Source organism: Leptonotus elevatus, chromosome 10, assembly GCF_054856555.1.
Source record: "Leptonotus elevatus isolate MCC_2025b chromosome 10, RoL_Lele_1.0, whole genome shotgun sequence".
NCBI classification, from domain to species: Eukaryota; Metazoa; Chordata; class Actinopteri; order Syngnathiformes; family Syngnathidae; genus Leptonotus; species Leptonotus elevatus.
The window spans coordinates 15,682,220-15,698,041 of NC_141248.1; the positions used below are offsets into that span (position 1 = coordinate 15,682,220).

The 15,822-nt window shown below is 40.8% G+C and overlaps 2 protein-coding genes across 2 annotated transcripts; both read right to left on the reverse strand.

Moving 5' to 3' along the window:
* Window positions 1-157: 157 nt before the first annotated feature.
* Window positions 158-7,383, reverse strand: sxph (saxiphilin). Its single transcript, XM_086087812.1, has 17 exons — window positions 6,820-7,383; window positions 6,452-6,615; window positions 6,233-6,332; window positions 5,987-6,163; window positions 5,019-5,181; window positions 4,883-4,947; window positions 4,665-4,822; window positions 3,760-3,946; window positions 3,538-3,686; window positions 2,489-2,585; window positions 2,308-2,355; window positions 2,061-2,246; window positions 1,810-1,957; window positions 1,554-1,636; window positions 1,086-1,270; window positions 588-774; window positions 158-496 (listed from the first exon to the last, which is right to left on the reverse strand). The coding sequence occupies exons 1-17, from the start codon at window positions 6,872-6,874 to the stop codon at window positions 450-452; spliced, it is 2,199 nt and encodes a 732-aa protein (XP_085943938.1). The 5' UTR covers window positions 6,875-7,383; the 3' UTR covers window positions 158-449.
* A 137-nt stretch (window positions 7,384-7,520) lies between these two features.
* sfi1 (SFI1 centrin binding protein) lies at window positions 7,521-15,609 on the reverse strand. Its single transcript, XM_086087811.1, has 30 exons — window positions 15,291-15,609; window positions 15,144-15,215; window positions 14,934-15,044; window positions 14,768-14,862; window positions 14,564-14,681; window positions 14,399-14,483; window positions 14,156-14,267; window positions 13,938-14,090; window positions 13,780-13,850; window positions 13,610-13,702; window positions 13,274-13,371; window positions 13,117-13,183; window positions 12,784-12,914; window positions 12,610-12,691; window positions 12,394-12,510; window positions 12,171-12,239; window positions 11,743-11,817; window positions 11,577-11,648; window positions 11,374-11,470; window positions 10,905-11,026; window positions 10,746-10,820; window positions 10,024-10,098; window positions 9,786-9,929; window positions 9,553-9,713; window positions 9,397-9,477; window positions 8,903-9,140; window positions 8,758-8,827; window positions 8,566-8,686; window positions 8,380-8,479; window positions 7,521-8,304 (listed from the first exon to the last, which is right to left on the reverse strand). Exons 1-30 carry the CDS (start codon window positions 15,440-15,442, stop codon window positions 8,161-8,163), a joined length of 3,201 nt encoding a protein of 1,066 aa, XP_085943937.1. The 5' UTR covers window positions 15,443-15,609; the 3' UTR covers window positions 7,521-8,160.
* Between the last annotated feature and the right edge of the window lie 213 nt (window positions 15,610-15,822).

A 15,822-nucleotide genomic window follows, 5' to 3' on the forward strand; every position in this document is an offset into this window, starting at 1 on the left:
ATAATTTGCCACGAAAATGATGGTTTTTCAGCTAGTTAGCAATAGCCGCATTCGTTATTTTTAATAGTCATTGTTTCACTTTTAGCAGCACAAACTCATCAGTCATCCAGAATGTAAAAATAAAATACAAATTGTCTTATTAGAAGAAAACATGCTTTATAAATTATAAAAATAAAATAAAATGAATACATTTCTTTAGCAATTGTCCTCATATCCCAGCTGACTTTAGGCTAGTCAGGGTACATCCTGGGCTAGTCACCCTGGACCAGTTGCGAGTCAATCACAGGGTACATATACACTAGTCTACGATTCAGACGTACGGGCAATTAGAGTCCTCAATAAACCGAACATGCATGTTTTTGACGTGTGGGCAGACAATGGAGTGCTCAAGTATGAGGAGAACATGCACTCCACAAAGGAAGGCCAGAGTGGATTGATTTCAGTGTGCATTAGACTGTGCTGCACACATCGTGACTGCAGAACTGCAAGATGTCTGCTGTAAAGAAAATAAATACATGTGCTTGTATTAACATTCAGTTGAGTTTGTATCATGCATGATATTTGATATTGCTTTACTGTGTTTCTACCAGATTGGGTGCAATTGAAAGCAGCTTCCACACGCTTGTAAAACTCCTCTCCCAGGATGGAGCGACAATCCATGTGGCTTGTGCGGACAAAACACTGTGTTGCATCCTTAAACAGCAGATCACTTTCGCCATAGCGGCGAGACTTAAACATCTTAAATTGAGATCTTGGATTGGCCGCCAGCATTTCCTGGAGGTTTGAAACAAGTTTTATATTAGCTCTCAATATTGTCACCATGTTGAAATAATGGTCTCAGTCATATTTTGACTTTTTGTTTTTTCCTTAAACATTTCATGATGCTGGCCACCTCTACTAAAACCGGCTCCATCCTTAGTTAAACAGATATTCCACCCCTAAAATACTTTTTAAAATAAATATAATAATAATAATTTGGTTTCTGTTTTTCGTGCTTTCTGGGGGAAAAAACACAGTCCTGTCTTATTTACCCAGACAGCATATTTATAAAACAATAACATAAAAATCGGTGCCTGTATGCTCACTTGAGACTTCATGAGGAAGTCGTAAACTCGCGTCGTGAGGACCGGCCGAGTCACGACTGTGTTAGGTGGGATGACTCCCAGATTACAGTTCTCCCACTCAGACAAAGCAGCCCGACGGCCGTCGCCGCACAGCAACTCAAAGTCTGATGACGTCCACCCTTCTGCCCAACCAGAGGAATTCAAACCTGAAGTAGAAAATGCCAGAAGAAGAAAAAAATCTAAGCAGAGCTAATGTCTGAAGTAACTAAGTACATGGTGATTTAAAGGCAAATCCCTATTTCAAAAAATACTTATAACATTATTTATTGTAATTTTTGGATGGGCAGTGTAATCGGTATTGATTTGTTGTAGAAATTCGTACAATAAGGAGCAAAAAAAGGAGAAAACATTACAATAAATAAATAATTGTAAAATAGGGAGTTGCTTTTTCAATGAACCTGTACTTCATGATGTGATTAAATATGTTACTGAGAATATTGTCTTGAAGATTGTGCTGCTCAAGGAAGGCTACATCCCCATAGCTTTTGCCACTGGGATCTCCAACCAGACACCTGTGAGGAGGAAACAGTCCGTAATTTCATTAAAGTTTCACAAACATTTCTGGTTAATTAACTTTTATAAATATATAGAAAATTGCCACACAAATATGCATGCGGAATGACTAACATCAAAAATCTCATAAGAATGAAAGACAATTTTTTGTAGAATAACCAACATAGCATACCTCAAAGCTCCCATGTTGCCATAGTAACGCTCATTGTGGTTGTCAGTGCAGCGTTTGGTTGCAGCCTCCCCCGTGCCTCCCAGACACACTTTACACAGATTCCCCTGCGAGCCGGGAAGACATCCTTTCCAAAACACGTCACTGTACACTGCCCAAGTGGAAAGGGCACAGTTAAAAGTCGAATGGTCACAAGATGGAAGACGTTACTGTGACGGCAGGTGCGCAAATCAGCTGAAGGAATCATATAGCACCTTGGTTTGGATCACAAGTTGCGCTGCTGCTGTTGTGCTCCCGGCTAAGTGTGTGCGTGTGCGGGAGCAGCCAACCTGCGGGGCTGTACATGTGGCCTTGACAGGAGCGACGACCTCCAAGGTTGCCCATAGCGACGCTCTTGCTGGACCGTTTTGATACTGCCACGCCCACAACTGAGGGCAACACTGAGTAGAGACATATGTAAGGTTTTTGTATGAAAGATGCCCAGTCTAAAGTTGGTCTTACCCAGTGTGTTGTGTTCAGTAGATACTTCAGTCGTCACACATTCTCTATCTAAAGAAAACAGATGCCCAAAAACATTCAGTGTGAAATTAGCTGAGGCAACAAATTTATGACAGTTTGTAAATTAAATACTCATTTATGTAGTTTAAAGATAGTTAGCGAGGCTCATGGGATACCAACGTACCGTTAGCATAATATTCCGTTATTACTGGGGCGAGGCCACATTTTCCTGCAATGAATAAATGAGTTGCGTCTAGCGAGACAGCGTCCACCTCATCCCTCTGTATAAAGAGTACAATACATTCAGTGGAATTTACATAACAGGTGAACAGATCAAAATAAGCCAAAGATTCTCAACTGTTGTCAGCCTTACTTATTGTCGCCAAGTCACAACGTACTTTCATAGAAGCAATTTGTTCAAGAGTGCGTATCATATATTTTTTAAACATTTACAGGGGGTGAAATTGACAACTGCATGTACAAAAACGAATATAGTAAAAATAAATCATTACAATCAGATACAATTTCCCTCAGAAACTTCCAAACGTGAGTATTGTACAGTGTACACCACTCTTGGTTTTGTTGATAGTTAATTCAATTGCAGTATTTTTCTTCAGGGTACAAAATTGAAGAAATTAACACTTTCGGATCCTTGTAGTAATGAGAACCATGCAAAGAATGAACTTCATTGTTTGCATCCACCATTCAGAATATGTTATTGCAGTATCGAAAATAAACACTAAACAGTTGTGTCAGTCAGTGTGTGTCACCATCCCCAGTTCTCTCGCAGAGGTGCAGCGCGTCACAATGAGTCGGTCACGTGATGCAAGGCGGCGGTTGTTTGCCTCGGAACGTGGATTATAGAGAGGCTTCGTCTTTCCCTGGCTAGTAAACAACCATTTAATAAACCTTAATTGTTTCCGCTGATATCCACATACAACTCTGACCTGCCTGTGGTCTTGTCAGAAGTAAATGCCTTCCTGTCTGAAGGTGCGGATGCACCACAGCCACCCTCCTGCTCCCCTAATCCATTATCTCTACCAAGCAGCTCACAGTCCAGCAACCCTCAGCCCAACAGTCCTCACAACTGCAGCCAAGGAGCATGTTTGCAAATCAATGACATCATTTGCGGAATTTGTGAAATTGCAGCCCATTTTCAAAACAAGGCGTGTGGATTGCGATTTTATGACACTATCCTTTTCTGGCGCACCTTGTATGCTTACATGAACTTACCTTAATTTTCTTCACGCAGTCCCGCATGGAGGCCGCTCTGACGCACACCAGCGGGTCTGACTTTATACTTAGAGCCCAGTGCTCACATTTTCTCTGCTCTGCGTGGCTGATGCAGCACCACCGCACAACACTGTCTTCCAGTGAGCTTCCTGCACACAACACACACAGGATTAGTCAAAGCAACCAGATAGCCAACAAAGGAACCACAACAAGCACAATCACCTTCATGCCCAAGACCTTTGAGGAGTGCAATATAACCCAGTCCCAACACCTGACTGACATCCACACCATCTGGCAGTGCAGCAAGTTTGGCTGTGGCATCTTTGAAAAGAAGGTCCCTTTCCCCGAAAGAGAGTGAATTGAAGAGTTGGAAGCGATGCCTCTCTCGCCCTTGACGACCGAACAACATCTAAATTAGGAATTACACAATAGTGTTATTGTCAAATAGCCTAAACATTGCACAACAATTAAGATTTTTTCCACATTCACTGCCATTGACGGCTTTAGATGTCAAAAAAATCATATTAACTAAATTTGTTTAACATTTTTCCACTTTAGGGAAAACAATATTGTACATTTAGACCAGATATAAAATGTGTGATTAATTGTGATTTTACTATTGAAGTCATGTGATTAATTACAATTAAAAAATGTAATTGCCTGACGCCCTAATTTTTAATAATCTTTTTATTTATTTAAAAAAAAAAAGATTATTAAAAATTTGGTCGTCAGGCGATTAAAAGTTTTAATTGCAATTAATCGCATGACTTCAATAGTTAACTCATGATTAATCACAAATTTTATATCTGTTCTAAATGTACAATAAAAACTTTTTTTTCTAGGTTTTCATACTCTTGTTAACAAAAGTGGAAAACAATGTTAAACTAATAGAAATAGTTCAAATGTCTACGTCTATAGCCGTCAATGGCAGTAAATGAGTTAACAATGAGAGTCTTGTGTAGTGTTAAAAGTATGTAGCTTTCTGCTACAGACCACCAGGCTCTGAATACTTCCTCCCACATTCCAAAAACATGCATGTCAGGTTAATTATAAGTACATGGACAGCATACTGTAATGGTTGTAAAAACATAGCCTTAGTGCATTTTTATAGAATACACGAACGTTACCTGCAGCGTAAGGAGAAATTTGCGAGCCACCTTGCGAAAGCTCACTCGGGTGACCACAGCTGCTCCTGGACCACGGCCCAGATGACATGTGTTGTAGTGGCTGAGAGGAGCTTGGGTGCCATCTGTGCACAATAATCTAAACTTGTCCCTTTTACTGTCTGAAAGAACAGATTATGAGCGAGCTTTATTTTAGAAAGTAACACTCAAGTAAGACTTACTTTCAATAGTTTCAAGTGCTAAATGGTCAACAAATGCAACATCCCCAACATCGCTCTTGAGACATCTGTGACAGAGACAAACAGCGTTATAAAGGACACAACTGTCTCCAAAAAGTTTAGCTTAAGTGATTATTACCTGAGAGCACCATGGGTGTTGTAGAAGGGTTCGTTGTGAGACGTCTCACAGTGGTAGTTCTTTTGGCGTACGTAAGACTTCTGGCCTTGGCACAGAGCACACAGATGTGGCGCCATGGCCGCAGATCCGGGAACACAGCTGGCATTGAAAAAGCTGCTCACATCTGCCCGTGGGGAAAACACAAGTCAGTTATCAACTAACCACGCCCTAGTTATAAGCATAGACTTGTCCAAATTGTCTTAATTCGTTACCTGAGCAACTGTGATGTCATCTTCAGTCAAGGGCAAAAGGCAAAATGGCCGCCCATTGCGATGGATAAAAATGGCAGAATTTTGCTGCCATGTTTAATAGGGGTGGGATTCTTTGAATGTCTCACGATTTGATTGCGATTTTTGGGCCTGCGATTCGATTCAGAATCGATTTTTGTTTGCGAACGATTTTTGATTCAAAATGATTTGATTGACAATGATTTTTGCTTCGATCTTTAGATGAGCAGCGAATTGTAATGATCTACTCCAGTCTGACTCGCTAATGCTAATTAGCGCGCTACTCGTGGCACTTTTATCACTCAAAAGAACGGCAAAAAAACAACTTTTATTGGAATAACTTGATCGTGACTTTTTCCTTCTACTCTCTAATGTGGCTACAACTTAACAGTGTATTAGACCGCGTAGGACCACACTGCCCCTAAGTGGCCAAATCGAGTACAACACGAACAGCGCTCTAAATAAAAGGCGCACACAGACAATGGCAAGACAGTATAAAATTATTTAAATAAAATCTATTTTGAATCGTACTAAATGAGAATCGATTTTTTGGCACACCCCTAATGTTTACACTAGTGGGACCCCAGAGAACATATTACTGTGATTTATTTTCTTTACTTAACTTCCCCTTTAAGTGTATGTCTCCACATCTATGATTATGCTTCAAGTAGCGCACATCACGATTTAAATCATGTTAATCACCCTGTGTTAGAGGCCTCTCCTTTGACCAGCTCAGGTAGTTGCGGGACAGCAGGAACCCAAGAGGAAGATTCCACCCCGCCGTCCATCGGAGCCCACTGTGACAGCTCCTGAGCCCCCGCACGGACCTTATGTCCAAGCTGCTGTTTGTCACCACAGCCACAGACAAAACACACCCTCCTGCCGGCCGCAAGACTGGATCAAATGGTTGCGCGATGAGGAAACATCACAAAACGTAGCATAAATTACCATTGCTGTAGATCTCCTTGGCGACAGCTGTGAGGCCGAATTGCTTCATCGCAGAGTAAACATCTCCTGCGTCGAGTGTCACTATATCTGCACGATTAGCCTGAAAACACAAATCGCTTGGTTTGAATTCAAAACAGAATGTGGTTGAACATTAAATTACTTACAGATATAAATTTACAATGTTTCCAAGTTGTGGTGGTGGTGGGGTGGGCGGCTCACCGTCATTCTGTTGATGCAGTCAGTCAAGCTGGATGCACGGATGCAAGAAAGTCTGGCAAAAGTGTTTACAGAGGCTGGAGGTATCACAGCGACCAAGGCTTTAGCCAGCTCTGCACACTTCCTCTGTTCAGGATCGGACACTGTGCACCAGCGTATCTTCTTAGCTAATATGCAAGGAAGACTTTGAGTCATGAGGTATATAAAAGGTCAGATAATAATTATTGTGATCAGTTCATGATATCTAAAAAAAAAAACCTCAATGTTTCCAGCAATAATAGGATTTTGAACATTGCAACCACCCACCCAACACGGAATAAACAATGTAACAAAAATTGGTAAAAAATAAAAATAAAAATACAGACACTTACTTGAGGCGCAGCAGACAAAAATGAAACTGAATAAGACGTTATAAATCCCTCTCATGGTGTCCTATGGTAGGCTGCTTTGCACAAGACTGTTCAAAGCGTTGAAGGCACTAAAGGCACAGGGTGGAACAGAAACAGAAACACAACTGTGCAACATCAGCCCCAGGGTAAATCCTGAAAGGGCTTTTTTCACACAAGTGGAAACATTTAGCAACGGTGGGAAACAAACAACACCCATTTAGAAGCTTTGAGGGAATTGCATGAAATGAATGTGCTTCATTCCCCGAAAGTTGTTATGGACAAAATAGTTTGTCCTGCTTGTGAAGAACAGAATGTTGAGTTTGCCAGTTTAGCAGTGTGACTTCTAATAAACACTCCAAATTGAGTGGGACATGGTTGCGCAAGACCGAGATGGCAACCTGTCAGGAGCATATTGCTTATGTGCTCCCACAATCCATCAAAAATGATGACTATAGATTGGCATTCAAAACAGTACGTGATGTAATTTAGTTTCACAAGGGTGTGTTTCCATTTAAACTCTTATTGATGCGATGGAGTTAATCTATTGATGGTAATTCTGTTGACATGTCACTGATGAAATATTTTTGTATTTCAAAGAAATCTACTTGGTGATGTATTGATTTTAAGAAGAAAAATTAAAGATGGCAACAAAGACAACACACACATCGCAAGATACCTACAAGTACTGTAAATGTGCTTTTATTCACTGTTAGACAAAAAGATGACATTTTTAGAAAATCCATATAAATTGAAATGGGAAAGAAAACCATCTAAAATATTTAAGAGACAGTTTTGTTTCAGTTTTAATAGGGATATTCAGTACCACTTTAGACCGATACCTATATGAGTATTCACCTTTTGAGTAAATACTGATATATCATGAGTACTATTGATACATTACCCCCCCCCCAAAAAAAAACAATGACAGATAATTTTAAAGAAAGACCTATATATCCCAATATAGCATTTTTTCTTAAAATTACATGAAATTAATGGCAATTTTCTATTAAATTCTCATATCTAGTTACTGATAGGTAAAAAAACAGACGCCCTATCAACTCTGCCAATACATTGGAATAAGGCCAGGAATGTGAAAGATATCCAGTATGTTGAACTACGTATATATTCCATTCCACTGATTCTACAATATCTATGTAAAATTCTTTTTTTTTTTATCCCTGAGATTCCTGTCCTGAGTGACAAAAAAAAATCAGATGAACGCAGTACACTGTTAGAGAACGGGAATAAAGTGAATTTACTTAACTGCAGAAAGACAGCCTGAGAAGTCTAAACTGCTTCCAACCATCGCGTAAAGTGTTCCGTTCACAACTGCACTTGCCGATAAAGAGAAGAAAATCCTGAGCAGTCGAGGACAGCTTGTAAATGTTGGAGCCGTTCCGCATGAAAACGCATTGTCAGCCTTCGTGATCCCAGCTCATGCGACAGTTTGCCGATGCGCTCCTCCAGCTGTCAACACGCAAATTATTACCTGAGAGTAATGTTTTATCCATTTGTCTTGTATAACCAACAAATCTTGCTTACCTCCTTCACCTGTTGACAAACTGAATTGCTCTCCATTTCCTCATCTTTTCCACTAGTCTGCAGCCAACTCTGCAACGCGTCTTTCACCTTCTGCCAGAGTCTAGGCAGCCAAAAAGCCTCCAGTAAACAACCAAGTACGAGAAAACAGAAAAACAAGATGAACGCTGTTTTTGTACAGGGGCTCACCTGAGCTGCTTTCTATCCTGCTGGAAGCTCCTCATGTCCTGCTGGATGTTCAATAGCTCCCTCATCAGCGATGACGTCGTATCATTTGCCGACTCTTCACTTGGTTCTCTCGGGCTTATGTCTTGAAGAGACACCACGATCATTTTTTATGATTTATATAAGCCAAAGAGTGGAAAGTTAATGTAGATGTACCTGAAGGTGTTGATGAAAAATGTTCTAAACTCGGTCCCGCTGTTGGACTGAAGATGTTGCCGCGTCCAAACTGGGACATACACAACAAATAGGTGGATGACTTGGTGGTGAATTCAAGTATCAAAATCTCAGTGATGATTATTACCTGATTTTTTGTGCTCATAAAAGCAGTAGGAGGCAGGAGCAGCTCACGGGATGTCTGAGGCGGGTCCAAGATGGAGACTGGAGATTTCTGGGGCGACACAAGAAGCACGTCTCCGCTTTGACGAGCGATGTTGAAAGTAATGGAAGGATGATGGAGGGAGGAGGATGACGGTGCAAGATGTGTCGGTGAAGAAATGTGCTGCCAGAGTTGTGGGTGTGCTCCTGCAGATGTTTGAAAGCTGGGAAAAAAAAGAAGTTTGTTTTTCTTTTTAGTGCCACGATGATTAACAAATAATTGCATAGATCAAGCTTTTTCAGAATTTTGAGTATGATCTACATTTTTTGTCTTGTTACTAGATATAAGTAAATATAAAACGCTCCAATTAGGTTCTGTTATATTGCGTTTCTGTATAGTATTGGGAATTTCTATCTGCAGATATTACTAAACTTGCCTAAAATATATGATGAAACAAATCAAGATAAAGTATGTCCTACCCATCATGCTTTAATACTTTCATTGAGGGCTCAAACAGTTCCTCGCAGCGACGAGGCTGGCGTCGCATTAAGGGGTGGATTCTTGGAGCGAAAGGACAACATGATATCATAAATTTGACAATACTTAAAAGCTGCTAACAGCTGCTATGCACTCACAGCTCGCTGTCGTCTGCGGCACGTTCCCCCGAGTCAGATGGAGACTCAGGTTTCAAATCTGGATGATGGAAAGTCACGGTCATTTTCAGTGGTTTGCATAGAGCCTGCTGCTTCCACCTCATGGCACAGCGTTTCACCAACCTCTGAAAATGGAGTCTTTGCTACAGAAAAGAAGCAGGCTGATTGAAAGTGGCACATTTAGTTGAAGAAAGCAAACACAAACATGAACTCACTGGTTCTTCATCTCTCTGCATTCCAGGCTCAGGCAGACTCTCGGTGTTGCTCTGTGACTCATCTTTGTCCACCTGAGCAGCTTCCAACACCTCCGTCTTCTTTTTGTGCTGCTCTGTGACCCGCAGCTTCCATACATACAGCGCCTGCAGCAGTTGAAAAAAAACCAACAACATTAGGACAAATCAAGCTGTCAACGCTGAGTTTTAAAGCAAAAAGAGAGAAACAGGCAGGTGATACCTTAGCTTGAAGAGTGAGGGCCCAATGCCAGAGTGCTTGCTCTGTCTGCTCCGACACCTTGACTTTCAACAGGGACTGTGGCATGAAGAATAACTAAATGTATGGATTATGTACCCATCCGACACGAGTTTAGGCACACATCTAATTTATACACTAACCAATGTTGCCGAACCAACTGCAAAAAGCATAACCTCCTTGGCACTGGTAATAATGACGAGCTTTGGTCAGAGAGCTACTGACTGACTTAAAAATATGCTTCTGATTGTGATCTTGGTTTAGAGAATCTGTACAACTGTACTGCAAATAAAACAGAGGTCGGCAAACATGTTGCACAAGGGCCACATTTGATTTTCACAGATGAAGTTAATAATAAAAAGTAAAATAGGTGCGTAGACCTCTATATCAGGGCAAAAATTGTGACAAATTTCAAAGTAATTTTAAATGGTGGACTTCCTGTTTTTGCAAATGGTTCAAAATATTATTATTTTTTGGATTTATTTATTTATATTAATAATAAATAATTGTAACTTTAAAAAAATCAGTTGCTGATAATTACCGAACTAATTATGTCATAAGAGTGTATTTGACTTTTCTTTTTTTCTTTTTGTGTGCTTTTTTCTCTCCATTTTATTATTTACAATAAATCAATGAAATTGTTGAATGGGATAAATGCATGTGTGTAAAATTCATCAGAGAGTGTGATTAGTGTTTGAAAAGCAAACCTTCCTCCTCCAAAGTGCAAAGTAGGTCTGGTACATCTTTAGTCTTAGCAACAAGATTCCTTGTCGTTTCATCACCTGTGTCATCATCAAATTGTCATGCGGAGATTTGACAGCAGAGGGCTGTATTGTATTGTATTGTATTTGAGATGGGAAATCTACCTGATATTTGAGGGATGTCCGGCGATGCTCATTCCATGCTCTAAGCGCTTTCTTCAGCAGTTTGGAGTCATAATGCTTCCGGGCTTTTTCTGTGGCGAGTCGTTCTCTCTGCAACAGCTCCACTAGAAATAGAACAACAATATAAGAAGAGTCACAAGTTACATGTGTTGTATTTTAAGTTGCAGTCATCATCAGGCTTGAATCAATATCGTGAATGTGCCAGTGAAATTTGCCTTTTGTTGTGTTTGTTTAATCTGATGATTGGCGTCAACCAAAAGTGCTATGCTGCTGTTTTTAACAAATACTTAGCAGTATTTCAGTATATGGCAGGTTTCTAGTTAGAGAGAGAAAGAGATTGGCTGCCGGTCACCTCAGGAAATTTTGAATACTTTAATTATGACACATGTGAACCTAATTGTCATAATTGTATTTGTTTTTCTTTATCTACATGTGCTTTATTTATTCTTACCTTGATTTAAAGAACTTTGAGCCCTGTTGAATGTTTTTCTCTTCTGATGGCGGTCAGGCGTCACACACTTTACTTCTTCTTTCCATGCCTGTGAAACCTGATTTAGGGCCGTTTAAGCCAATCGAAAGTCTTAGTCTTAGAGTGCACCTCCCAAGCTACAAAGTTGCCCTTAAAGCACACCAAGACAACTGGATTTTGTTCACCTGGCCAGCTTCTAACATCTCCACCTTCTTCCCGCGCTGTTCTCTGACCCATAGCCTCCACCCGTACAGCACCTGCAGCAGTTTCCCAAAAAACACATTAAGACAACTATCCTCCTGCATATACTGCATTCGTGTTAAGTGCAGGGATGAAGCAGGTAGGTGATACCTTGGCTTGAAGAGTAAGGGCCCAATGCCAGAGTGCTCGTTCTGTCGGTGCATACGTTTTGAGGCTCTCCGGGAACTGTTGGTAAAGATTTTAAAAAATTATAAAAGAAGTTATGTATCGGTTATACATAACAGACATAAGATTAGATACAACAGTACACTCCCAAGTAGATCCAATACAAAATCTGTATTGAGAATCTGCCCTTTGCAAAGAAAATATTGCTCAATTGACAGGGACCAATCTAACATTATGTTCATCGTATAAATTCATCGGATATAAAATTACCATTAAAGAGCACTTTAACTGTGTGGATATAAAAAACAAACGGAATTTGCATACAGCTGTTGCATTCGATCGTATTGTGCATATTGCCTTGACGCTGAAACTGATTCATTGTTATGTTAACGTCATTTGTGTACTGCGTGTACCTTCCAGGCCACAAAGCCCTGCTTGACCATTTTTTCATGGCATCGCTGAGATTTCTGTCTTTGAACAAACTGAAACCAAGAATAAAGATTGTTACAGGACACCATTTCACCACAAGTACTGTATATAACTCCGATTTATATGAGCCGTTAAAAACAGAAACCCTTCTTTTCACACTATCGTAATGCAAAAAAAGATGGCAGCAAGAGTGTAAAGGGTAGGCACCTTTTTCCACCTATCCAAAGCCCATCTCATGCAGTGAAGATCGTCCTTCTGCTTTGCCCGTTGCTTCCATTGAGCCCAGGCTCTCTGCACGCGGCTTTGCTCTTCGTGAAGAATAGCCTGAGGAAAACGTCGCTCGACATCAGCGGCAACATTTCACACTACAAGGCTCAGAAGCAATTTGAGTGGTTCATAAAAAGAAGAAAAGTCACAACATACAATTCGCAGCAACAGCATCTCATCCTTTTGCTTGTTTGACGTTTCCCGCCAGGTGTACAACACCCAAGTGCAAAGGCGCTGACTGAAAACAAGGGTGGGAAAATAATGTTTGCGCTCTGGACAGGATTAATAGTGCGAGAACACGGCTAGTGAAGAGAGGGGAAATGTACTCACTTATTATAGACATCTGCCTTGTGCCTCCTGTCTTTCTTCACTCTTCTCCGCAAAATATATTCGCACCAGGAGTTGAAATAGTGAGCCAAACAGTGCTCTGCAAACCAAACATCAGCTCGCCACTCCAGCTCCTGCACAACAGCACATGAACATCCGATGAACTGTGTGTACATTTTCATGGTGCCTTGACGACTCGACAGCACCCAGGAAAAAAGACTAGCATCATCTCTCCAACATCCAGCTCCCCATGATCCTGAACAGGTTATGCCGTATAGAAAATAGGTGGATTTGAATAAGACTATTCCGCAAGATGTTGATGTTCGACATAAACACCTGCATGCGTCTTTTCTGTGCAAGTTTCCGCTTCCAGTGGTCAAAAGAGCGACTCAACAGGTACCTCCTGAAAACGGGGCAAAAAGAAGCAGCCTCAAGTAAATTCAGGACATGTTTACAGTAAATACTTATAAAAAAATAAAGAAATTAAAAGGACCTGTAGTTTGTCAGGGCCAAGTCTGTCAAGGCTTGGAGAGGTTTATCTTCAGCCTCCTTTAGTCGCTCTTTCCACAGCCTCCAATGCTTATTTATGACCTATGCAAAAACACAACATATATTTTACTCAGTGAGCCCCAACCATGGTGCCATGGCACACTTGTATAACTATATATGTATTTTGTCAACAAATTGAAAAAATATAATAGAAAATTGCCATCAAGTTCAAGCAATTTTAAGGAAAAATGCTAAATTGTGCCTAGTCTGCCGGAAAGAAAGAAGAAAGCCTACCGAATGTAGTGTCTGATGAGTGTAGCACAAAGTGACAATAACTTACAGTCTGGTTAAGATGTTGGACTGCTGTATTTGTGTTTAGCCGTTTAGCTCTGTTCTGTGACACGTTTAGAGAAAGCACCTGAAGTACAGCACACTGCAAGAAGAACACAAAGTCATGGGTACGGTACATATCACTACTCGATTACAATGGCTTGACTCTCTTGATCTGACCTGCAGGCGATGGTGGTGGTGTTGATTTGCCATCTGGCCTTTGTCTGCTTTTTCTTTGCGCCATGTCACATCTGTTGAAGAGTTCAAGAACCCAAAAGTACTTGTAGGTTGAAGCAGAGAAAAGAAAATACTTAAAAAAATTTTTTTTAAAAGGATACACGCCCTCCAGTGTAGCAGGACTCTGCGTTGAGATACCCGACTTGCCAGCTGCCCAGTGGCTTGCAAACGCTCCTCTTTGCGATGCCATTCGCTCCTCCACACGCTCCAGCTCATCCTCATCAGGTGAAGACGGGCGACGTGCTTAGCAACAGCTGAATGACGGAGGGAGTGAAAGATGAGTGGCAAATCTTTTAACGAAAGATGCATTCATGATCACCTTTTAATGCTTCCTTGTGCTGACGACAGGCGACAAAATTTTGCCACTCGTGCAATGATTTCTTTTTCACTCTGCTGTTGAAATGAAGAGAAGCTTTGGATTCTTTCTCTATCTGTGAACAAGCAGAAGCTACTTTTACAGAAGATAGTAGATCTTGTGTTACCACACACGTGGGTTTTGTGATTTTCCCCAAGCATGTCATGCAAAGAAATGTTGTATCTTCACCATGCTCTGTATACTCACTGCCACATGCTTCAAGGCTTGCTCCTCCATGGCGCGAAGGTTTAGATGCTGCCGAAGCCTCGACTGCCACAAACGCCAAGCTGAGCTGGACCAGTTAAAGGATACAATGTATTATTAAAAGTGAAACCCACGGAACAGCGCATCTGTAGATCAACTTTGACATACTGCAGACTTGTGCGTCCGTATTGCTCTTGTGCTAATTGAAGTGTTTTGCTTTTCAGTCGCCGTGTTTGGATGAAAAGCTTCCACTTGTCCCACATCTGACGCATCCGCCGCCTGTCGGCTGGTGAACAGCAACGGAGTAGTTACATTTGGGTATGCTCAATATTGAAAGATTAATTCTCTGAATTTAAGGTATCAAATAGATACCGAATGCTTGAGCTGTTTGGATTTTGCTCTTCTTTTCCACTTGCAGTGTCATAAATGTTTGCCATCTTTGAAATGTCATGTAGAGCAGATGGTACCTTAAAGAAAGACACTTTGTTACAGAATCAGTTTGTTTCATAAATTTGAAGTAAATGTCTCAGGAACCGACCTGTAATGACACTCAGCACGTACTGAAAGACTCCACTCCCTTCCAGATTCCCACCACTCCTCTTTCCATCCCTCAAATGTTTTTCTCAGCAGCACACTGTCATAGTGACACCTGTACATTAAAAACAACAGATTGCACAGATTATATGATTTTAAAAATGGCCACAATTTGTTGCTACTGACATGCATCTTAGATTAATATAATTGGTACTTGGCTTTATGAAGAAGGATTCGACCAAAGGTCTTCTGCTGCCATATTTTCAGGAACTTTCTCGCCAAGTGTCTGCAGAGATTAAAGAAATTAAACAGACACTATAAAGTGACGAAGAACAGAAGGGAAATGTTAGAAAATCTGCACCTTATTCTCAGCTCCTCAATTCTTCCACATTTGTCCCAACTGTATCCAACTCTACTTGGAATATAACTGTTTTTAACTGCACACCCTTTGGTATCAACACTAAATCTGACGCTCTGTAATTTGCGTCTTTGTATTCTCAGTTGTTTTTCCATTATTGCAGGAAACTGCTCTTCACGATTATAAATTCACGGTACGGCGTTTGAAAGAATATAAGGCAGCACAGATTCGAGTAGTTATTTAAACTGAGAATTATATGTCTTACTGTCATTTTGTATAGTTTGGTCAACTACCGCGCGTTTGTTTTTCCGTGTCACGTGAAAACGAATGAGGGCCCGGGGTTGGTTTAATTTTCTTTACCGTTAGCGGTGAAGTTTAGATTTTGACTGTCTTTAGCTATACCGAAACGCCGAGCGGGGACGCCCGTGAGCCAAGAGTACAAATCGAGCGCACCCCAAAGCGATGACTGGCTGTCCAAATATTATGCCTTGTCACAAATCAAAGGTTTGCATAAATTGTGACAAGAGTTTCCCAA